Source organism: Taeniopygia guttata, chromosome 18 (assembly GCF_048771995.1).
Source record: "Taeniopygia guttata chromosome 18, bTaeGut7.mat, whole genome shotgun sequence".
NCBI classification, from domain to species: domain Eukaryota; kingdom Metazoa; phylum Chordata; class Aves; order Passeriformes; family Estrildidae; genus Taeniopygia; species Taeniopygia guttata.
In genome coordinates, this window is record NC_133043.1 from 5521634 (window position 1) to 5545906 (window position 24273).

At 51.2% G+C, this 24273-nt stretch overlaps 1 protein-coding gene across 1 annotated transcript in view; it reads right to left on the bottom strand.

Annotated features, from left to right (window-relative positions):
* DNAH9 (dynein axonemal heavy chain 9) overlaps positions 1-24273 on the bottom strand; it is a 136131-nt gene that overhangs the window by 84137 nt on the left and 27721 nt on the right. The window contains exons 23-38 of the mRNA XM_072937044.1: positions 23476-23628; positions 21981-22106; positions 20762-21001; positions 18461-18621; positions 16519-16675; positions 15360-15464; positions 13789-13946; positions 13313-13451; positions 11616-11903; positions 10738-10948; positions 7842-7969; positions 6718-6826; positions 5741-5888; positions 3926-4100; positions 1101-1274; positions 290-497 (exon numbers count right to left, since the gene is read on the bottom strand). Of these exons, the coding sequence (XP_072793145.1) occupies positions 290-497; positions 1101-1274; positions 3926-4100; positions 5741-5888; positions 6718-6826; positions 7842-7969; positions 10738-10948; positions 11616-11903; positions 13313-13451; positions 13789-13946; positions 15360-15464; positions 16519-16675; positions 18461-18621; positions 20762-21001; positions 21981-22106; positions 23476-23628 (2680 nt within the window). The remainder of the gene's footprint in view (positions 1-289; positions 498-1100; positions 1275-3925; positions 4101-5740; positions 5889-6717; positions 6827-7841; positions 7970-10737; positions 10949-11615; positions 11904-13312; positions 13452-13788; positions 13947-15359; positions 15465-16518; positions 16676-18460; positions 18622-20761; positions 21002-21980; positions 22107-23475; positions 23629-24273) is intronic.

Below are 24273 nucleotides of genomic sequence, written 5' to 3' on the forward strand. Positions count from 1 at the left end.
CAGAATCACACAGAATGTCACAGGATGATACAGAATGTCACAGAATCACAGCATCACCCCAGCTGGAAAAGACCTTTGAGATCATCGAGTCCAATCTGTCACCTAACACCACCCTGTCAACTAAACCATGGCATTGAGTGCCACATCCAGGCTTTGTCAAGCCCCTCCAGGGATGCTGACTCTACCACCTCTCTGGGCATCCCGTTCCAATGCCCAACCACCCTTTCAGCACCGAAATCCCTCCTGATGTCCAACCTAAACCCACCCCCGGCACGGTGTAAGAGCTCACCTTGCAGCATGGCAGAGGTGGTGTAGTAGTTAAAGGGGACCTTCTTCACCAGGAAGACGTCGGTGTCCAGCGAGCAGAGCGTGTCCCCCAGCAGCACAGACTTGCCCGTGCCAGCAGTGCCCACCAGCAGCACGGGGCGCCGGCGCTGCAGCAGCCTGGCCACCAGGAACCGCAGGCGAACCGTCTCGGCCGTGGGCACCAGGCAGGCCTGGGGGCACAGCACCCACCTCAGTGTCCCTGCCCTGCCACCGAGGCTGGTGCCTTTGGGTTTGAGCTTTTTAGGGGAGGAATGGTCTGCTGCTGCCAGCTGTTAAAATCGATCTTTTCAGGTGAGCCCCCTGGAGCAGCGCCTGGATCCCCCCCACAAAAGCACGCCTTGCTGAAACAGTGATGGTTTGTACAAGTCAGCTGTGGCACTTCTGAATAAACAGAGAGGAGCAACTGGCAGCCACAATTCACTACCTGAGGAACTCTTTCTTTGGCCCAAAACATGAACTCATTTCTAGTGACAGCCACCAAGAATGACAGCAAGCCGTGGTGTCTCAGAGGCTTTGTCCCTGCTCTGTCTCACCACTTCTCTCTGCACCCTGGGCACAGCAGCTCCCTGCCCTGCTACAGCACTCATGTTAGGAAGATGGATGGAGGTTGTGGTGTTGCAGTTGAAGCACAGCAAAAAATAAGGGTAATTTAGTTGTATCCAATGAAGAATTCCATCAGTGCCTGGCCTTTCACCAGATCTCACTGAGACCCCCATGTTCAGTCACTAAAACACTAAAATTCCTCAGCCCAGCAGCCTGCTGTGGTCACCTACCTGCAGGGGCATCTCTGGATCAAATTCAAACTGGGGAATAAGTTTAGACCAAGGCTCAAACTTCTTTGTTTCCGGATCGACGTAAAAGTCAAAGACTGTGCCCTGAGAAGGGAACTTGATTGTCTTGAATTCTGCCACCCACCACTTGCTGAACTCTACTCTGTAGTCCACAAGCTGCAGGACAAAAAGAGGAGAAAATAGACAAATTCAGAGAAATTCATTAGAGATGGAGAATGTTATTTATCCCAGTCCACCAGAGTGGAATTAGTCCTTAAAATTATATTCCACAGCATAACAATCTTATCCTATTTCCTATTATTAAGTCTAATTTTTCATTTTATTCATTTTTTTCTCATCATTCCTATTTATTCCCCTAAATAATTCATCCTCTGTGTTGATCACTCCTAGTATGTCTGAGATGAGACAGATGGATCAATTTGAAAAAGAGAAATACGTGCCTATGACTAAACAGACACTTGATTGATTTTTGGTGCCTACTTCTTCCAACAGACAAGGACACCACATCCATCTCCATCCGTGGCCATGGACAGTCAGAGCATGCATACCAAATCTCTTCCTCATAAATCACACCCTGCAAACATTTTGTTGTTTTCTGGCCTCTTTTCAAGCAGGAGCAGCAGGGCTGCAGACCCCAGTTCAGCAAAGAATGGGAGAGAGGAAGGCAAGCTCCTGCTTTCCTGGTTTTCTCCCTTCTATCTCTCCATGCATGAAGATTTTGAAGCATCTGAACTTTTTTTTCTGGGTGTTAGGGAGACAGTTTTTGCTTTATACACTGAGTCAGGAGTTGCAAAATGTGCTTAGTCCCTTCCCTGCCTCAGGTCTCCTCTGTGAAAATGGGCCAGCCACTGTCTGAACCCTTCCCACGCAGAGCACAGGGACTGCAGCCCTCAGCCCTGGGGAGGAACAGGGGGGGAAAGGAGGGGAAAGTGCTGCTAAAAAGATGTCTGGGAGAGAGAACATGCATCACTGAGCCAGTTTTAGCAGCACAGCTTGTTCCTGGGGCATCCCTATTGGGTCTCTCCTCCCCATAGCCACCACATGGGTTTTTGGGACCAGGTGGGACCACAGAGTGCTCAGCCTCCCTAAGGAAACCTGGCTTTGAACTGAGTGTCCTCTGCAAAGCTCCCCGAACCAGCACACATCAAAAGACCAGAGGATTTGAAAAACACATTATTAGCATCCAAGATTTTGCAGTCTCGTGCTGCCCAGAGAGGCAGAATGACTGTAATCTCCTTTCTCCTGCTGTCACAACTCCTCAGCCCGGCAGCAGAACAGGGATGTGCAGTGCTGCTAAAAGCTTTCTCACAGTGCTGGGAGGGGCTGAGCCCTTAAGTGGAGCAGTCCCAGCCCCAGCTCTTTTGCCAGAATGGTGTCGAGCTCAAACTGCTTCCTTAACAAAAACCCCGTGTGGATTGCTGCTAATTTCAGGGCCTGGAAATGGCAAATCTATCATCTGTTTTTATAGAGAGGCCTCGCTCCCCACTAACAAACACCGAGCAGTGGGAAGCCTTCCAGCCTGTTTCTCCTGACATTTCGGCAGCAAAAGGTCACCAGGAAGGGCACCTTCAGCAGGGAGCAATAAACAGCTTTTATATTGGATCGTTTTTCACCAGGCTCCCCCTCGCTCGGACGCCGCGCGCTCACGCTCTCCTCCCTGACATTTGCAGAGCAGAATCCTCCCAGCGGGATGCTCAGCCTGCTCCCAGCTCCTCCTGCCACACACCAGGCTGTGCCAGGCCCTGCCGTGCCAGGGCTAGCTGCTGTGGCACGGGAATGCCACGTCCAAGTGCCACCGACCGCGCTCCAGCCAGAGCGAGGGGCTGGAGCTCCTCTGCTGGGCAAGGGCCCCCCAGGCTTGGCTTAAAGCCACCCTGCACTGACAGAACCAGGGCTGTGGTTTTCCCAGCTGGCACACAGGGAATGCAGGGTGAAATCCTCCACAAGTGTCGGAATCTGTGGGTATTGGTGATTCCGAGATTGTAGAAAGTCTCTGTCTGTCAGCCCCGCTGCCAAAGCAGAAGCCATAATTGGTCTGTGCTGGTTTCAAGGTTGTTTATTCTGTTTATCTCTAACATGTTCTGCTGCCCTGCCGCAGCTCTGTCCTGCAGGGCAGCGTGTGGGGCTCTGCCCTCAGTGGGATGTTACAAACATTAAATACCAGAAACTACCTGTGCTGGATTTACAATAACGTGCCAATATCTGTCACCTACGTTGGACAGTGTGTCCCCAGCCTGAACCAACAGAAAAATGCCAACACCACAGTGAAACATGGAGGGCATGAAGAAGGAGAAAAAGGACAAGGCACACCCAATTTCCTCCATCCTGTCCCCTTTGGACCCCTCATCTAGAATCCTAAAATTTTACTTTTGCACCCGTGCCACACTTAATCATTACTTACATCACTCCAGAGCTTGTAATTCACCCTGTAAGATAGAAAACTCTTTTCCATGGACAGAGATCACAGCCAGTGTCTCTGGGGGCTCTGTCCAGGGGGGTTCCTGACCCCTGCCAGGGTCCCAGACCTGCCAGGGCATCCAGAGGGAAGCTCTGGATTCCCACACACAAGGACCCCAAAACCCTCGAGGTGATGGCACCAAGGGAGCACCAAGCTGGGCTGGGCCATTCTCCAGTGCTCCCCCCTGGGTAATGAGGCTTTTCATGAAAGGGATTGTTTAGTTCAGGTTTCCAGGTCAAACAGCATAACTGACACAGAGTTAGGTCTGGGAAAGTAGAAAAAAGTAGAGGGCGAAAAGAGGTAATAAAAGGTCTTTTGAAATATGCTGATGTGGCACATCCCTTCTTACCTGGTCCTGGAACATGGAGCCACCAAAGGCCCAGACAGCAGCAAAGACAAAGTAAAGTTCATAAAGCTCCTTGGGACAGTCAGGAGGCGTGTTGTCCTCTGTCAGGAGGCATTCCAAGAGGTAACACAGCATCTGAACCATGCTCTGCTCAGGAATGGGAATAATCTTCTTAAATCTGAGGGGTGGAAATGGAAAACATAATTGGGAAATACAACTGGGTGAAGCACCAGGGCTGCTCCCAGCCCGGGAAAGCAAGGCAGGAATGCTTTGCCAGAATATCAGCATTTTCCTTGTCAGCAGTGGGTGCCTCATTCCCTGGAAGAGCATTGAGGAGAACATCCATCCTCTGCCTGGCCCCGCTGGCACTGGCACACACACACATAATAACAGTAATCAGAAGTTTCAGGCATTTAAAAACTTTGATCCTCTTGAAAGAAGTAAAATGGAGGAGTTGCTGAAGGCGATGATTTCCTGGGAGCGCCAGGAGTTCAAAAGTGGTCAAATAGAGGAGTAATAAAATAAAACCTTTCATCTTGCTATTTTACATTCGCTTAAGCTACACTTACAGAATTCCAAACTAATATTGTAGCAGCACTGAAGTCCTCCATAAAGTAATTAGAGCTATTTGAAAGGTTGGTTCTACAATTTCTGAATTAAGCAAGCTACCAAAATACTCTGCTCGGGGCTGGTGCAGCTAATCCTGGGGATTTCACGGGCTGACAATTGCTCAGCAGAGAGAGCTGGAGATGCTTGATGGGCTTTGCTGCCATCAGCTTTAAAGTTTGGGCACCCACAGAGCAGCTCCCCAGCAAGATTCCCAACTCCCAGTCACAAAGGAGCAAGACTTGCACTCAAGCAGCTCCTCCTGACACCTCCTTGTTAGGGCTGATGGTGCCCAGGTTCAGTTGTTCACTGATTTTTCTTCTTTTTCTTTTCTTTTTTTTTAACTGCAGGTATGGGGAGCAAGCAGAGGATGGAGAACCACACAATCATACACTAGATTGGGTTGGAAGGCAGCTTTTAAAAGTCAGCTATTTCAATCCCTTGCCATGGCAGAGACACCTTCCATGGTCCCAGGCTGCTCCAAGCCCTGTCCAGCCTGGCCTTGGGCACTTCCAGGGATCCAGGGGCAGCCACAGCTGCTCTGGGCACCTGTGCCAGGGCTTCCCACCCTCACAGCCAGGAATTTCTCCCTAATACCTAATCTAAATTTGTCCTTGTTCAGTTTAAAGCCATCACTCCTTGTCCTGTTTTTCCCATTCAGTGTCAGTGTCTGGCCATGGAACACACCCAGGCCGGGTGCTCACACAGAGGGACTCAGCTGTGCTCAAATGCTTCAGGAAAGAAATCCAACACAGGACTGCCTCTGGAGCAATCCCACCTCTCACACTAACACCAGCTTTCTCCTCATCCCCAGGGGACAGGAAGAGACGTGGGAAGAGGATCTGCTCTGCATCTTCCACACTTTCCTTCAGCAGTGGTCTGAAATCTGCTCTACTGCCCCAAAACTTGTGCAGTGAACTCAGGTCTGGCCTGACACATCAGGAAACTGGAAAGATTTTCCCTTTAGGCTCTCCTGGGTTTGATTTCCAAGAGGCACAGAACTGATCCAGGCACAGGAACCATCAAATCAATATCCAAGGAGAACCAGATCAGACCAAGCAAGGATGGAGTGCCAGCTGCCCCCTTACCCACAGCTTCCTGAAGGCGAAGCCACTCGGGGCTCCTGGGGACAAGGAGGACACTGGCCAGCCCTGGAGCTGGTCTGGAAGGTGGTCTGGAAGGCAGGGGGACAGGAGCCCCCTGCAGTGGTACCTGGTTCTCAGGGTGTCCAGGCAGACGGGCAGGTACTTGTCAAACAGGATGGTCAGGTTGGCCCTCTCCGACTGCACCTCCCGCCGGTCAATCCAGCTGCTCACGGGCGCATTCCAGCCCAGGTCCGAGGCGTTGATGTACAGGATCCCTGGAGGTGCAGGGGGAGACAGGAGTAAGGACACAGCACAGGCTCTCCCTTTTCCCACCAGAAACTTTCAGCTACTCTCAGACCACTGAAACCCTGTCAAATACACCTGGCCCCTCATTGCCTGCCCCCTCCTCCTGCCCCACTGCAGAGGAGAAACATTAACAGTGGAGAGATGTAACTCAGGAAACCAGGATGCCTCTCAGGACCCTGCAGCAAATTTGGAACGTGGTGTTGCCTGAGCCACATTATTGCTCTGGAGACCAGACACCAGGGGACACCTTCATTCCCTGTTCCCGTACACTCTCCAAAATTCAGGAGCTCTGTGGGACAGACACTGCTCTCTCCTCACCAGGCCCACACAGAGCTGTGCAGGAGTGTTCTCTCAGCAGTGCTGTGACCCCACAGAAGCATTGGGAACACTCCAAGTGCACCCCCAAGATGATGGCAGACCCCGAGTGGCGCTGGGCTCGGCATCCTCAGTGTGTCTGTGAGCTTCAGGAACACTCCCAGCACCCCACAGGCAGCTGTGCTCCCAGCCTGGCAGCTTCCAAAGGATCACTGGCTTGGAAGAGACCTCCAAGATCACCGAGTCCAGCCCAGCCCCAGCACCTCAACTCAACCCTGGCACCCAGTGCCACATCCAGGCTTTGTTAAACACACCCAAGGATGGTGACTCCAGGACATTCCAGAACTTCATCACCCTTTCTGTAAAACACGTTTTTCCTAATATCCAACCTAAATTTCCCTTGGCACAGCTTAAGACTGGCCAACAAAAGGCTGCTAACAGCCCCAGTGCCACCTGCAGCGAGTGCAGCCCGGCAGGACCCACCTGCCCGGGACACGGTGGCCGGGGTGGCCGTGCGCAGGTGGCTGATCTCAAACAGCAGCCTCATCGTGGGGTTCAGGGGGATCCTCTCGTTGCTGGCCAGGGTCAGCACCTGCAGGTGCAGACAGACAGACAGACAGACAGAAAGCCTGAAGCTCTGCCAGGAACAGGAATGAAGGGTTTAGCACTTGGCACTGCCCAGCCCAGCTCCTTGGGACACAGCAGCAAAGGCTGCAGCCCCAGCAGGACAAGGGGGGATTCTGCCCCTCTGCCCACTGAGGCCAGAGCCCACCTGCAGAGCTGCCCAGCCCAGCAGGAGCTGGAGCTGCTGCAGAGCCCAGAGGAGGCTCCAGGATGAGCAGAGGGATGGAGCAGTTCTGTCAGTTCTCAGACAGGCTGAGAAAACTGGGGGTGTTCAGCCTGAAGGAGAATCTGGGGTGACCTTACTGTGGCCTTTTGGTACCTGAAGGGGCTCCAAGAGAGCAGGAGAGAGACCTTGGACAAGGGACAGGACACAGGGAATGGCTCCCCACTGCCAGAGGGCAGGGATGGATGGGAGACTGGGAAGGAATTCCCTCCCTAGCAGGGTGGGCAGACCCTGGCACAGGGTGCCCAGAGCAGCTGTGGCTGCCCCTGGATCCCTGAAGTGCCCATGGGACAGGTCTTAGAGCAGCCTGGGACAGTGGAAGGTGTCCCTGCCATGGCAGGGGCTGGGATGGGGTGAGCCTTAAGATCCCTTCCAGCCCAAACCCTTCTGTGATGCCAGACATGACTTTTGACAGGCACAGAATGCTCCTTCTCTCTTCCACGACCCAGAATCCAAAGCATTCCCTCAGGGTGGGGAAAAGACACAGAATTATGTCCCTACCTTACTTCTAAAGGGCCTAAAGTTATGATCAGGACATTTGCAATTACTCATGTGCACGACTCTCCCAAAAAGGGAAATTCCAATGAAAACAAGCTCTAAGTTATTTCCCTCATGCACCATTGCCTTTATGCAATATTGTTTGGTGTGTCTGGAGAAACACAGCTGCATTATTCCAGGAGATGTTATTACAATCTGCATTTCTCCCAGGCTGAATCACCCCTGACACGGAATACCTGCTTCTTTACCTTACATCCATTACCTTATTATCATCCATCACAGTGTTCAGAGATTCAATCCACATTGGATCAATATCTCCATCTAGTACCATCCACTTGGGACCATCGTGTGAGATGTTGGCCAGCTCTCTCATGATTGATGAAAACAGCCCTGCGAGGGTGACACAAATATGTTAATGAACATTGAAGTTGCCACCCGCATTAACGGATTGTTCCAGCAACTTCCTAAAAATTATGCTTTCCCCTTAAACATTCATAACTCTTTGCATCTGGACATAAATAATACTATATAATGATATCTGCTTTGAAGACAAAAAGAATTATCAGAGTTATTTTCACTGAGAATGACTGTGGGCCTACATGAGCTTCATTCCCACTGAAAACCATAAGACACAGGAAAAATAAAGAGCAGATACTCAAAGAGAACAAACACCACAACCTACACAATGCAGAGAAAACCATCTGAATATGCCTTGAAAATTCTTATATTTGGGGGGTTTTTTTTCTGTAGCTTGAAGTGTATCAGGAAAATCAAGATGCTTTAAACACTGGGTCACGGCTTTAGTGAGAATGAGGGGAGAACAAGCCCAGACTGACATTGAGTGACAGAACAAAATGTCAGTAAAATCAAGGAGACAGAGAATATACAGAGTCTCAAGGGGAGTAAATAATGAATGCTAAGAAGAGTGAGAGGCTGGGAACAGAGCACAAGTACTGCAGGGCAAATGAGAGCTCCACAAAACCATCACTCTCCTCCACACGAGGAAATACCAGGGGAAAGGTTGGTCTGCGTGAAGGAACATCAGGCAAACATTAAATAGAGTCTCTCTTCTGGTGAATTGTGACAGGCACGCTCTTTGTTTCTCCAGAACCAGCTATTCCCTCGTGCTGCAGGTTGGGAACCGCCAGTGGCACTGCGTGACCGAAACCAAGCACGGGCAAGGCAGAACAGCCGAGCCACACAGCCACGAGAAGGGTCAGCCACAAATAACACCTCCCTGCCTCTGCCTGGGCTCCCTTCCTCACGCTGGACACAGCTTGGCAACCTCTGCAGCACTGCCAGTGCCAGCAGCAGCTCCTGCCTGGCAGCACCACAGCCAGGGCAGCAGCCGGAGGGAAGTGCCCCTGTCCCAACCTCAAAACCACAGAGGGGTTTTGGGATTTGAAAGAGGAGTTTGGTTCTACAAATAACACTTTTAGGATTCCCTTGTGAGGCCTTTTCCCACCTAACATGTGCAAACTTCCCACTCATTCACTGAAATGAGTGACAGGATGAACTTGGGAAGAGGAAAAGGAGGAGCTGATGCATAAGGGGACACATCCTCTTCTGTCAGCTGTGCTGAAAATGGCCTGGCTGCTCTTTGGCATCAAGAAACAACATTTTCAGGAATGATTAATGCAGAAAATATCTGCCTTGAGCCATCAGAGAGGAGTCCTGTAAGTTCTCTTAAAACATTAGGGGATTGAGAACACCGGACAGCCACCTGCCAATGTCTCTCCTGCTGTCCAGTGCCACCCACAGTCCCTGATCCACAATCCCCAGGGTGCAGTTCTGTCTACAGAGGGCTGGCTATTCCCACACTTCCCTCTGTCACTTTGATTTAGGGTCCCCAGTCACAATTAAAAAGAAATTAACCCTGGCACTGGAGCAGAACAGGGGGCAGGAGGGGTGGTGGCAGGGGGCAGGGAAGGTGGTGGCAGCTCCTATCCTGGAGACCTCTGGCCGAGGATGATTTATGGAGCTGTCCTCCCTCGCCTCCCCCTCAGCTCCCAGAACAGCCACACAGGGAATCAAAGCTGCCTTTCTGGATTAGTCACAACCCAGCGTTTTCACTCTGCATCTCTGTAATCTCTCAGCAGGTCTTAAATGCTCATCTCATCCTCCTCAGGAGCAATCAGGATCAGCAGCCTGGCCAGCGCCGTGTGCTGGAGATCAGGCCAGGATATTCAGTGGGAAAACACCTCTCAAAAGCTGCTGGGAGTGTCCAGCCACGGAAACCTGGCAGTGGCTCTTTTTGGGGGGCCCCAGTGCACAGCACAGGGCAGGAGGGAATTCTCTCCCATCAGCAGCCCAGCCCCAAAATACAACCTGCCCCAGTTAGGAACTGGGAAGTGCTGGTGTTAACATGTGAGAGCCCAGCACATCCCCCTGGCTGCCCTGGCTACCCCCAGACCCTGGCAGGGGCTCAGAGATCTTGGCACAATGTCAAAAACACCTGTGGGTTCCATTTTAGCCCGTGGAAAAGCTGCCAGCTCTGTGTGAGGAATTACAAGCCACAAGGGTTTGAGTAGTGTGGTAGCTGAATTAACACAGGGTGAAAAAGTAGAATTTTGGGGCTTTTTAGAATAGGGTTCAAGGGGACAAGATGGAGGGATTTGGGCGTGTCCTGACCTTCTTCTCCTTCTCCTTGCCCTCCATGCCTTGCTGTGCTGGTGACACTTTTCTTTTGGTTTAAGGCACAGACACACTGTCCAACATAAATGAAAGATATTGGCATGTTATTGTAAACATGGCACAGGCAGTTTTTGGTATAAAATGCAAACACCGCCCTGAGGGCAGACAGAATGCCATGGCCGAGCTGCTGGCCAGAGCTCAGCAGGGCAGAGAAAGAATGTTCTGGATAAGGGAAAATAAACAGCCTTGAGAAGCTGATCCTGTGCATTCAGACTCCTTTGGCTGCAGGGCTGAGACTTTTACATTCTTGGGGTCAAACTCAAGATTAGCAGACATGATGATTATCCTTGTGGCAAAAGGATAAATTCCCAAAAAGCTGTGACTCCCTCCATGTCCCTCCAACAGCAACTCCTCACATGGCTGGGAGCAGCACCTGTGCTGTGAGACCTGCACACAGACACCCACCATCCCCTCATTAAAAATATCCTTTTTATCTCCAAATTCAGCCACGAAAAGACATTTACCATCTCTCCACTCCCTCGTTGCTGGGTTAATGATGCCGAAGAGCTCGTCGTTGGTGACTGCTTTGGGGTTGAGGTCTGTCCACACAGCACGGCGCTTCATTCTCTGGTAGGTTTTGTGCAGGGACCTCAGCACCTGGGACTTGCCTGTGCCTGCAGCCCCCACCACGAACACGGAGTGCCGGACACTGAGCAGCTCCTCCAGCTGCACCACCTGGGGAAACACCCCCAGAGCTCAGACACACACACCAAACTGAAGTTCAAAATCTTGGGGAAAGAGTCCCTGTCCATGGCTTAGGGTTGGAATGAGATGTCCTTCAGGGTCCCTTCCAACCCAAACTATTCTGTGAAATTAGCTCTCATTGGGGCTCTTGTATAGAAATTTGTGACCTAGACACACTAAGGGATTTGACCCTGAGTTTGGTCTGACCACTCTAACCATGATGGTGAAATCCTGAGCAGGCAGGCAAACCTCCAGCACTGTTCACATGTGACAGCCACCAGCCAAGGAGGCTCTGCACGTGCACAAGAGTCAGTCTGTAAATCCAGGGAAGGGGCAGAGCTGGATTTAGGAGCAGTCAGACCCAGGACAGCTGACTGTGCTCCATCAAAGTCTGTCTGCAAGGGGAATATTGTGGCTGCCCCATCCCTGGAAGTGTCCAAGAGGAGGTGGACAGGGCTTGGGAGCACTCTGGGATAGTGGAAATTGTCCCTGTCCATGGCAGAGGGTGGAGCGAGCTGAGCTTTAAGATCCCTTCCAACCCAAACCATTCTAGAATTCTGTGACTGTACAGAGCCCTCTTTGAAGAAGCAAAGGTGGTTGAGAAAACCCATCTGAGCTGATGATGCTGCAGGTAGAGCAGAATATCCCTTGGCCTTACTTTGAGCACGAAGTTGTCCTCAGGCTGCAGCCGCAGCTCCAGCACAGCCTCCTTCACCACAGCCTCGAAACCCAGATCGCGCTTCCGAGGCACGTCCAGCGCAGGGAACAGGTCCCCAATCAGCCCCATGAACACTGGCACGTCGTCTGTCACGATTTTGGGGATGTTAAAGTCGCGGAGGGAGCGCATCAGGACCTGCTCCTCGGGCCGCTCGGGGTCCGCGCGCTTCAGGGAACCGGCCACCACCAGCACCGACTTGATGGCCCGCAGACCCCAGTCGTAGTGGTCCTGCAGGAGGGGGGGAAAGAAGTAAAAACAGGGGTGAGTTTATGCCTAGGCAGGGGTAAAAACCAGCAGTCCCAGCTGCCAGAGCAGGCAGCAATGGAAATGCAGCCAAACTCGTTATTTGTGTCATGGCCAGAGACCTCCACCAGCCCGAGTCTCCGTTTCAGAAGATGAGCTTCCCACCAGGGAGAGCACTAAGGAGTCAAATAATTCAGCTGTTCTTGCCATCACATGGGCTCAGAGCTGGCACTAAGTCAGCACTCTGCAGACCTAAGCAATTTTTTCCCCTAAACCCTAAAACCTTGGCCTTTGTGCAGGTTAAGCAAGGCCTCCCAGAGCCCTGGATCTGCAGGAGCTACTGAGGTGGAAGGCTTGTTAATCCACTCTGAGGCCTCAGACACACAAATTTCTCCATCACCAGGTTACCAGGGACACTTGGTCCTGGGGACAGTCCACGAAGCAGGGGCAGGGAGGACACCCAGGACATGCTGGAAAGGAATCCTAAAGAGGCAGGAGAGGAACTCTCAAGCCAACTAGCAAGTCCTTCTATTTTTGCTCCATTGAGACCCTGCAGAACACAGCCCAACATCCTGACTGCTTTGTGTGGGAGGCCAAAGCTCCCACAGGGCCTCCAGCTACAAAGAACAAAGTTTCTGTGCCAAGGCAGAAACCCACCCAAGCTCATGCTGGCACAGCCAAGATCAGGTTTTCCATCTGGAGTCCTGATTCAGCTCACCCCAGCTCTGATCTATGCAGACAATGCCAAGTTAAAATTTGATTAACCAGAGTCTTGCACTGGAGGTGACCTTACATGGTCAACACTTGACATGACAGAGAAGCATTTAGTTGGACTAAGAGAGTAACAGTGATCATGAACCCCTTGCAGGCAGGAGAATCAATAGGAACTAAGAGACTGGAAAGCCAAGGGTCACTGAATACTGCCCCAACCATGGTGGCATTTGAGGCTTTTTGAAAAATCTCCCTCACTAATGCAGTTGGTCAAATCTGTTCCTGCAGATCCTCCAGGAGAGCAGTTTGAAAATGTCATTGCTCTGGTGATCACAAACCAAACCCTCCCTTCTCCCAGCAGCTGCCACAAAGGCAGTCAGTGACTAAAAGCTGTGAAGCTTCAGCTGTGGAGGTGCATGGCAGAGAGTCACATCCCTGATTTTGGGGGATCTAGAGAGCAGGGTGTCACATCCCTGTTTTTGGGGGATCTAGAGAGCAGGGTGTCACATCCCTGATTTTGGGGATCTAGATCAGTGTCACATCCCTGATTTTGGGGAACTAGAGCAGGGTGTAACATCCCTGATTTTGGGGGATCTAGAGCGGTGTCACATCCCTGATTTTGGGGATCCAGAGCAGTGTCACATCCCTGATTTTGGGGATCCAGAGCACAACAGAGGGCTCACCTGCTTGGACAGGAGCTCCTTGCAGAGTTGGTAGAGCGTGATGAACTTCCTGGCTAAGGCCCGGGCCTGGAGGAAGCCCTCAGCCACCAACATAATCTCACAGATCAGCTCAAAGTCTGGCACCACCATGGCACAGGGCCTAGGGAGACAGGCAGGAAAGGATTGCAGAGCAAGTGTTGACTACAGAGCTCGAGGGCAGTGGATTTGTAGCTTTATCTTCCAGGTCCTCTCCAGTGAGCCACTGGAGACCTCCCAGTCTGCCCACACTGCCTTTCCCATGGCACAGGACAGAGCTCCCTTGTCCTCCCTGTGCATTCCCTGATCCAGGCTCGGTGCACAAGGCTGAAACCGTCTATGCATCCCCAATGCCAGTGAATTTCCCAAGAAAATGAAGCCTGAATGTTCCAAAAGAGAATTTCTGCCAGTTTTATTACACAGGTAATAAAACCTGTAATTTAAACCTGACCTCGACTCACCTGAAGAGAGCTTTTAAATTCTCAGGTAGCTCGGTTCGTCCTGCATAGCCAGGGTTCATGGTGATGAAAATCCCGACTGAGGGGACTAACTTAATGTCTTCTCCAAGAAAACTGAAGGATTTCTTCTTCTCCCTGATGGCATCCTGCACGCTCTTCACCTGGGAACCAAGGCAGTGCTCAGTGCTGGTGTTCAGGTGTGAAAAACCCCAGAGAGCACTGCTGCCCTCCCTACACTCGGCCCATGACAACTGGGGATTATCACTGCTCTGCTCTGGGCTTTTACTGACCATATAAAGCTTTCTACACTTTTGGGGTTAATCTGTGTGTCTCTCATCACAGACAGAACTCTGACAAAACAGAAAGGGCTGAAGAGACTGGACAGCCAAACTGAAAAGAGTTCCAAGAGTTAGCTTCATAAGACACTTGGCTGGTCTTTTCTACTTGTCTGATTGCAGCTTTGTTCTTCTCGTCCCCCACTTTCCAAAGAGAGTGAGTCCATTACAGCCAGACCACCTTGCTGCCCACCTTCCATTCCCAAAATCACAGAATTCCTGGGTAGGAAGAGACCTTTCAGATCGAGTCCAACCCAGCCCCAACACCTCAACTAAACCCTGGCACCCAGTGCCATGTCCAATATTTTTTTAAACACACCTCCCCGGGCAGCCATTCCAGAATTTATCACTCTTTCTGTATAAAACGCTTTCCTAAACAGCAAACACAGGCAGAGCACCCCAGTGCCAGACCTTCCTTCCCCACTTCCCAAGGGAGCAGCTCCTGGCAGCCAGCTCTCCTGGGCAGCACCGCTCCATCGAGGGAGGATCTCTGCCCTCAGCTCACCCCTTTGCCACCTTAAAGCACAGCGATTAAGGGAGTTTCTCAGCGTAAGGACCCACTCTGAAGGAGCTGCGTGACTCAGGCAGCCAATTAACCATCACCATGGTTACTCTCTAATAGCAGCAGAGGCGATGATGGAGTGACAGCCCTGCTCGCTCAGACACCAGCTCCCGCCAGGAGCCAGGCAATCATTAGCAGCTGAGTCATATCTGGGCTTCTTTTGTTCAGCTTCCCCTTTTATTTTAAGGTCCTCAAAGACGTTTTTCAATGACAACTTTAGGCTGGAACCTGATGGAAGGGGAAGGGAAATGGAGAGGGAAGGACACACAAACAGCTGTACCTGCCTGGGATTTCTTTGGGACATCACGGGAGGTACAACCATGAGACAAAGAGAATTGAGAGTGAGGAGTTCCTGGAGGGGTTCAGAACAATTCCTTTGACCAAGACACTTACAGAAGTGTAGAAACTTCTGGGCTCTAAACCTTAATTTCTGCAATGCCAAGCCTCAAAGTGGGTCTAGGAAGAATTCAGCACCTCAGCCAAACACTAGGATCCCAAAACCTGCACTGACAGCTGACATTTGGGACCAGAAGAACTCTTGATATTTCAGCAACTCCATTTTCAGCACTGAAGTTCCCCAACACTCAACCACTTCTGTTCTGGCCCTGTAGGAGGGAGGGAGGGAGGAAGGGAAGGAAAGCTGGCTTGTATTTATCCACAAGCTTTTCTCCACTTACCTGTACAGCAACCACAGAAAGGACCTCAACTGAGATCCTGTTAAATTCATCAAAACAGCCCCAGGCTCCTGTCTGGGAAAGGCCTTTGTAAATATTCCCACAAGACTGAAAAGAAAAAAAAAAATTACAAGAGTAAAATCACAAATGGAATCAACTCCAGCAAAAAATAGATTTGATTTCCCTGCCTGTTTATTTATAGCAATTTACAGACTATTGTGGGTATTTAGAAAAGTGCACGGGAGCAGCAGGCACAACTCAATTATAATATTTATAGCTCTTCACAGTTTGCCACTTGATTTACTAATTGCACTCTCTCGACATCTCTGCACTCTGGTTCCATCCAAAGGTCACCTGGGCCAAGTTACTGATGGCCCCACGTCCACGAGGGACCTCAGCTGGATAAAATATGGTCCAAGGCCAGCAAACCCACTGCCCCTGGGGGGCACAAGGATCAGCACTGTGAGCAGAGCTGGCCTTGTCCCAGCAGAGGATCCCGGGACGCCAGGAGAGCTCCCTCCCCATGCCTGGGACAGGCACCCTGTGGGTCTGGAGAGAGGGAATGGATCAGCACAGCCTTGGTCTCCACTGAATTTGTGGAGAATTTCATGGACAACCTAACTCCAGAAGGGAAGGGAAAGGTGGAGCAGGACAGAGAGCACAGCTCGGCTCTCCTCCTCCTCAAGAACCTTGTGCAAGTCTCAGAGACGAAAAGGAGGAGGAGGAGAAGCTGTCCAGCAGGAAGGGAGGCAGAGAGGAGAGGGGATGGATCAGAGCAAGCCCAGCTGGGTAACCATAGGTCTCAGATTCAGCCAAAGAGAGAAATGGAAAGTTTCTAGCCAGACAGAAGCCTGGGAATCTGTTGGAAAAGAATGTAAATAAGGGTTTTATCTCATTGTTCACATTTTTTATAGTTAAGTTCTATCACTGTGTGTCAAGCACTCTGCACCAATGGTGTAGATTGCTTTCACTTCAGGACCAATGGAATTAGCCTGGACGAAGCTCTGTATACAGAGCGATGCATTTTGAAATAAATCAGAGTTTCACTCTCTCTGCCTTCTGACTCAGTCTCTTCATTCCCATCCTGCCTCAACAGTGTCAGGTAACTCCCACCCTGCAGGTCCCAGGGCCCTGAGCAGCCCCAGCTCGGGGGGAGCAGCACCTTGTAGTCCATCTGCTCGGAGCAGTTGAACACGTACACCATGATGCCCAGGGCACGGCCCAAGTCCTTGGTGGTCTCCGTCTTGCCGGTGCCAGCCGGGCCCGCCGGGGCCCCGCTCATGGTCAGGTGCAGGGACTGGGTCAGGGTGATGTAACACCTGCACAGGACGAGGGAAAAGGGGACAGAGACTGAGCTGTGCCACAGGTCACTGCAGTGCACTCTGCAGAGCTCCTCCGGACAGCTCTGCGTGAGCACGGCCAAGCTGGAAGTCCTGGTGGGCATGAACAACCACCTCTGCCCTGCTGGGACTTCTCCAGTGTGTCACACGGTCAGAAATGTCGGGAAAGACCTCTAAGATCATCACTTCCAGTCACCAGCACCTTGTTCACCACTAAACCATGTCCTTTAGTGCCACATCCACGTGGTTTTTGAACAACTTCAGGGATGGTGATTCCACCACTGCCCTGAGCAGCCTGTGCCAGGGGTTGACAACACTTCCAGTGAAGAAGCTTTTCCTAATAGCCAATCTGAACGTCCCCTGGTGCAATTTGATGCTGTTACCTCTCATCCTGTGCCTTGTTCCCTGGGAGCACAGCCTGACACCCACCTGGCTGCCCCCTCCTGTCAGAGACTTGCAGAGAGTGAGAAGGTCCCTCCTGAGCCTCCTTTCCTCCAGGAAAATCCCCCAGCTGCTCCTCAAATCCAAGAGATCCTCATCTCCCCCTGGGGTCTGCCCAAGCCCTTCACTCCAGGCTGTGCTTTCTTTGGACTGTCACTCTCAGTGACGTTGGGCATGGCGAGGAAAAGTCAGCTTTTCTGAAAGATCTTCCTCAGCCCAAAGGATCCTGCTCGCCAGCACAGGAATGGGGAACTCCTGGGCTCTGATGGCCCAGGAATGATTCCACACAATGCCCCCAAAGCTTCTACATCCGGCTGATGGTGGATCCCAGGGAGGTGCCCGCATTTACCCCCTGTAGAAGTCACCATGGCCATCAACGCGCAGGGGATTTGGCTTAGCTGACTAACACGGGTCACCAGAACCACCTGAGATGCTCAGGGACACTGCAGCATCACACAGAGTGGAAAAATATGACAAGGGATCCACAGGAGACTTGCACACATCTGTATGGGCAGCTGGAAACCAGGTGGGACAACTCAGAGCATCTCATGTCATTGTCTGGGTCCCCACTGAGATGGGGACCCAACGTGTCCTTCAGGACAAGATGAAAGCTCTGGGACTGTCCAGCCCTGCAGGGTGTGGACACCTCGTGCCCAGGCAGGCACCCACCACCAGCCTCTTCACCTGGGGGTTGCATGCTGGAATCTGAGGCACAGACACACCGGAGGGTAACACAAAATCCCAAACCAAGGGAGAGTTGCAGCTCTGCCACTGCTGGGACATGGGGAAAACAAGAGGGATGTGGGCATCCCAAGTAAAACCCTCTTTTGTGCAACAGCCTAGCACAGCCCAGCCGTGAGAGGGTTCTCCTGATACCTTAGGATTTCAGCTTTTCTATTTTTCATCTATTTGTAATCCTGCAGTTCCTTAGTGTATAACTAAACTCCACACACAGTGTGAGCTGCTGCTTCCCCATTTTGGGCAGACAACAATTCCTCTCCAGGCCTGGCAATCAAGGACACCTCACTGCCTCAGGCCAGAGAGATGGACACAAAAGTGGCTTGGGGAGAGCAAACTTGGGGTAAATTACTTCATTAGCTGGAGCTGTAATTGGAAGATTAACCTAAATATGCAATTGGACCAAACTTATAAAAGTGTGAAACCCCTGACCCACTGTCCATTTTGTGTGTAGCCCCTTGGGGGAGGCTTCATCTGCCCAAAATGTACCTGAAGACCCTTCAATAAATACAATCAATTTTTATTCCCTTAATTCTGCCTGGCCTGTGCTGTGGGGTGGCTGCAGGAGGCCCCAGCAGGGCTCACCTGTCGGTCAGGGGGGTGATGACGAGGCGGGGGGTGTTGCCCAGGTACTCGTAGCAGTAGAGGAACTGCGCGTCGCAGATGTTGGCCCAGCAGTGCCGCTCCTCGTCCGACCAGCGGTGCCGCAGCTGCGCCAGCCACACGAAGGCCTGGCCACTGTCCACCTGCAGAGTGCCACCAGCTGCTGGAACTCAAAATGTCAGCGTTCCGGGACACACATCATCACGGGACATGATTATCTGCAGGTGCTTTTACTGACAGCTCTGGGAATCAGGGGTGCAGACCCAAATCTGACTCCAACACGGCTTTCGAGCTGGACGTATTTTATATTCTATCCTTATATAACTTACATATTTATTATTAAACTTATATTGTTCTATTGTATACATTGACATGAGTTTCTTGTGATCTTTCTTAGGTCCCTGACCACAGTTTCTCATGATTATTCTTATGATTAAACGGTAATTATATTTAATTACTAAACAATCATCACATCTAACAATTATATCATTTATCATGTACAAGTGCAGTTCTAGCAAGTACAAGTTCTCCATGTACTTAGGGTGCTTACTTTTCTAGGGCCTACTAAGCTTATTTTTCCTTTTAACCCTTAATCCCCATGATTTTAAAACCCTTTTGCTATCAAAAATGTCCCTCAGACATTTTGGATGTTCCGGGACCAGGTCAGAAGCATTTGAGACCCTGGCTGGCAGCTGGAAACAGCTGTGATTTTGGGTTTGAGCCATGGAACGATTTACCAACCTTGCAGGAAGATCAAGAAGTCAAAAAAGTTTAGATATTAGAGCAGAAGTAGTCACAAAGTAGAGGGAAGAATTTTTTTGTGTTGTACAGGGGGGTTTTAACACCTGTACAGGGGGGTTTTGGTTTTGTACATGGGGGTCAGAGGTTTAAGATGGAGGGATCTGGGCCTGCCCTGTCCTCCTCTTTCTTCTTCCTCACCTCCATGTTCTTGGTGATGTTGGCACTCACAGATTGGTTTAGAGTAGAGAGGCACCATTTAATATAGGTAATAGGCATTGGGGAAAAACTGTACCCATGTAACACGTAATGTATCATATAAAAGATAGAAAAGCACCATTTAATATAGGTAATGGGCATTGGGGAAAAACTGTACCCATGTAACACGTAATGTACCATATAAAAGACAGCACAGCCCTGGGCGGGGAGAGAAGAAGCAGTCGGGAGTCAGAGAGGATGTCAGGGTGTGTGTGTGCCTCTGCCTGAGCTGTGAGCAAACCACAGCAGCCCGAGGAGAAAATCTTTTAGATAACTTGCAATAAACTGCCTTGAGACCAAACAACAAGAGACTGCTGAGCCTTTCTTTGGAAGCACGGGTTGGAGGAGAGATTTTTCCACCACACAGAGCCCCTGAACCAGGCCTGGGTTCCGTCAGGGCAGGGGTGAGGCCTTAAGGTTCAGCTTTCATATTTTTCAGAATAATTATATTTTTCAGATTCTGTGCTGCCTAGGTGTGTAGCTCTGAGCTAGTAAGTGTGAGTAAATTCTCTTCAGAGTAGGGAGACAAAATCCTTTTCCAGCTTGTCCAAAGACAGCTGTTATGAGCTCCAGGCCCAAAGTGCATAAACATGGGGAACTCAACAGAGCAAACAAGGAGGATGTGACTTCATGACCTGAAGCTGTAATTGGACAATTAACCCCAATATGGAAATCGACCAAAACTTATAAAAGTGTGAAAACTCAGGACTGGGATCCACCTTCAATCCACCTCAGATGTAGCTATGGCCAGGCTCTTGCACTGCTCGAGGTGTATCCTTTAAAGATCTTTAAATAAATCCCTGCTTTACTTTTCTAGCTCTGTCTAGTCTCTGTTCCAGTTCAGCCTCTCTAGGCATCAGTTCTGGCACCCCAGATGGGACAGAAGGCATCTGGAAAACCTCTGGAGCAGAGGAACACCCAGCTCCTGCCCCCACTCCTACCGGCACTCCCAGCTGTGGTCCAGAAGGTATCACAACCAAAGGCCAGGCTGGATGGGGCTTGGAGCACCCTGAGATGGCAGAAGGCGTCCCTGCCCATGGCAGGAGGTTGGAATGAGAAGAGCTTTAAGGTCCCTTCCACCCCAAACCATTCTGGGAGTTTGTGATGACAGGGCAGGGGTGTGGGAGCGGTGGACAAATCCCAAGGGATTCCCTGTGGGCCCACACTGGAGCAAGAAAGCTACAGAGAAAAAACCCCAAATGCTTTCTTTTGCCTGTCCTTGGCCTGTCCCTCCACGATCTCCCCTTCAATGCCCCGCATGGCTCACCCCGAGCTGGGAACACCGACCTTCTGTGCTATCATCTTGGCCACCACGTCGCGCGCGTGCACGTCGATGGTGCAGATGGTCATGATCTTCTGCCTGTCACCCCTGGAGAGCTGCCCCAGCAGCATCGTCACCAGCGTGTTCAGCTGGGCCACCTGCTTCTTGTGGTACTCCTTCATGGCCTTCTCGTAGCCTTCCTTCATCCTGGAGAAGGCCATGCCCACCTCCGCTGTCCACCAGATCTGGGTGCAGCAAAGAGCCACCTGGGGAGACAGAGTGGCTCAACAGCAGGGCAACACTGGGGATTCCTCACATCTGAGAGTGCCTCTTCCATGGGGAGGTCAGGGATGAAGCATGCCTGACATGAAGGGAAGTGTTGTTATACAGGATCACAGCAGGAAGGAGAGCAGGGATCCATTTTACATCCATTGGAATTCCCATCCTGCGCACATCCAGCAGCTGCTCATCAGTAAATGAGCCCCTTTCTCACGTCTGAACACATGGGAGGTACCAGAGGGGCACCTGAGGGGCTCCTTCCTCTCATCGATTTGTTCTCTCACCCCACTGTGGGCAGGGGCTTCCTGTGACCCCTGGGCTGCAGCAGCCACTGCCCAAGTCCCCGAGCTGCATCCTGCCTGGAGCTCTGGTCAGAGCACAGAGCTCAGCCTGGGAAACCATCAGGATGTGGCCAGGAAAAAGGAGAACTCACCTGATACCTTAGGTTTTAAGTTTTTCTGTCCTGCTTTGGTGTGCAGCTTTATATTAAATGTTACTGGGACCTTTTCACAGGGTGGTGGAGACAAAACAATCCCATTCTAGCTGGAGACTCAAGGACAATCTCTTCAAACTTCAGACCCAAAGCATGAACAAGGTGAAAAGAGGAAGGTGGGCAAGCAAGCAAGGAGGATGAAACTTCATCATTTGAAGCTGTTAATTGGACAGTTAACTCCTGTATGCAAATGGACTAAAAAAACTTATCAAAATGGGAGATCTCATGGCCAAGCCCTCTTTTGCTTCCATCTTGGAGCCATCTGGGCAGAGCCAGGACTGTGGTTCCAGCCCTCCCAGGGTGCAGCCTTTGAAGGCACTTCAACAAATATCCACTTTATTCCTCTTAGCTCCATCCAGCCTCTGGTCCAGCTCCTTAAGGCATCACACCCTTCCTCTCCCCGCTGGAGAGCACAGCCAGAACCATTCCCACCCCCAGCCACAGACCCCTCTGGCAGCAGGGCAGGGCAGTACCTGGGCAGGGTGGTCAAAGAGCCACTGGTCCCTGGGCTTGTCCTCGTAGGCTGCCACAGCCGTGCTCATCCCGTCCCTCACCGTGGCCCTCATGGTGTCCAGCAGGCGGCCGAGCCACACCTCCACCTGCAGAAGGGGTTAAATCCCAGGAACTCTCCTGCTTCTCATCCCTGGGTAAGGAGGGATGGTCCCAGGAGCACGCCTGCCAGCCCTCACCCCTCAGCAATGAGGGGGACAAGCAGCTCAGCTCTCCAGCCAAACCTGAAGCCTCAGGCCTCCTCCAGACTGGGGGACTTGGCCATTTCTGCTCCTGCAGGGTCAGCATCTCCTTCCAGACACCAAAGGAGGATTTTGTGGGACCCCAGCTAGAGGAGGAACCACACTGAGCTCCTCTGAGGAGCTACTGAGCTCAGTGTGTTCCAGCTCCAGGCCATGGCAGAGTCACCGGTGGGACTGGAGCACAATCTGCCAGCAGCAAGAGAATCCTGGGAACACAATTCCTGCTGAATTTAGTATTTCACAGGCAAAGTCCTCACTGAGAGGAGAGCTTAAATGCCAAGTGCCATCACTGGGGAGCTCAGAGCTGGTATTACCTACTTTAGCTTCCTTTAACAGTCCACGGAGAAAAGTGCAGCTACAGGGACAGAAAAGCTGTAAAAAAGCAGTAATTTGATTCTTAAATTTTGTACTTTAACACGTCCTATGAAATAAGGAAGATTTGGAAAACAGGGGAAAAACCCTTTTCTTTCCAAAGGTATCTGTGCAGAAGTACTGTGGAATAATTTAATCTGTTTTCAGTCTTCATCCCCTCCCAGCCGGGAGGGTAAGACTAACCTTCATAACATCTTTCAGGAATTAAAATTAAAGACCCCAGCAAAGAATAGGCCACAGCCCTTCCTCACACCTTGGGCTGTGAGGACCCATCCAGAGCAGGACTCGAGCTGTGGTGTAAGCAGGGATGAAGTTCCACACCAGCTCTTCCAGCTTTCCTCATTGCCATGGTTTGACATGAAAGTGAGTTTTCTCAGGAAGTTGGGGTGAATCCAACCAGTGGTCAGGTTTGGATACTGGCACTTGGAGTGACCACTGAAGGCATGGACACGGCTCTGAGAACACAGGGGCTTAAAAGCAAAGAACTCCCAAAATCATGTCGCAATATGTAAAGGTAAAAATTAAGCAGGGAGAAGAAGAATGTTTCAGAAAGTTTTCATCCTGAATTCTATGCATCCCTTTTATTGTAGTTATAAGATAATAAAATTTTCTCCTTTATTTTTAAGCTCAAACCTGCTCTACTCAATTCCTAACCACATCTCACAACACTCATTTGGGGAAGGTGCATTTTCATAAGAGCGCTAACACTGCGCCAGTGCCAAACCACAACACCCATGCAGGCACTGCAGTGAAACTCTGCAAGGTCTTGGCCAGGGATGGCCACCCAAGGGTGGGAGCAGGTCCCACCAGGCAGCTCGGCCACACAAGGTGTCCCCCCTCTCACCTGCCCGCTGCAGTCACAGGGTGCACTGAACTGGACATATTCCTCCTCTCTGCTGTACATTCCCAGGCCAACCTTGGTTGTCTTCTGCTCAGAGTCCACCTGGAATTCCAGCCTGGCCAAGTTGTCGAAGAGTTTGGAGAGGTGACGCTGCACCTGCCAAAGGGATGGTGTAAATGAAGTGAGGGGGACAGGGACAGGGCAGGCAGAGCAGAGAGCAGCAGAGGTGTGACAGCCACAGTCCTGCTCACAGAGAGTGACCTGGACATCTTGGCAGCACCACATCTTCTCACCCACAGCCAGGATGCTGCCAGCATGAGCCTTGTGCTGTCCTCAGGAGCTGGATTTGATGACCCTGGTGGGTCCCCTCCAGCTCAGGCTATCCTATAATCCATCCTATGGCTTGTGTGCCCAGTTCTCACTCCCTGTCCCACAGAGGATTCCAGCCCCTCCTCAGCTGTCCCACAGGTGCCCAAATCTGTTTCCTTCTTACCTGGCCGAATCCCAGGAGGTGCCAAGTGGATCAAGAAGCAATGGACACTCAGCTTCCCCACCAGGACAGGCACATATCCTTTCAAACCTTACATAAACCATGGAATCCTGTTTCTGACCTGCATGTGGGCAGGCTCAGCAACCCCCACTGTCCCTCCCAGCCCCTGGCCACCCTGCAGGGCCTTGGCTGTGCTCCTGCACTCGATATAATTCTGCCAGCGGAGCCCAGAATGCGCCTGAACCTGCACCAGTTCAAGTGGATAATATCATTGTCTACTTAATCCTCCTTTAGGAATTATCAGGCTTTGA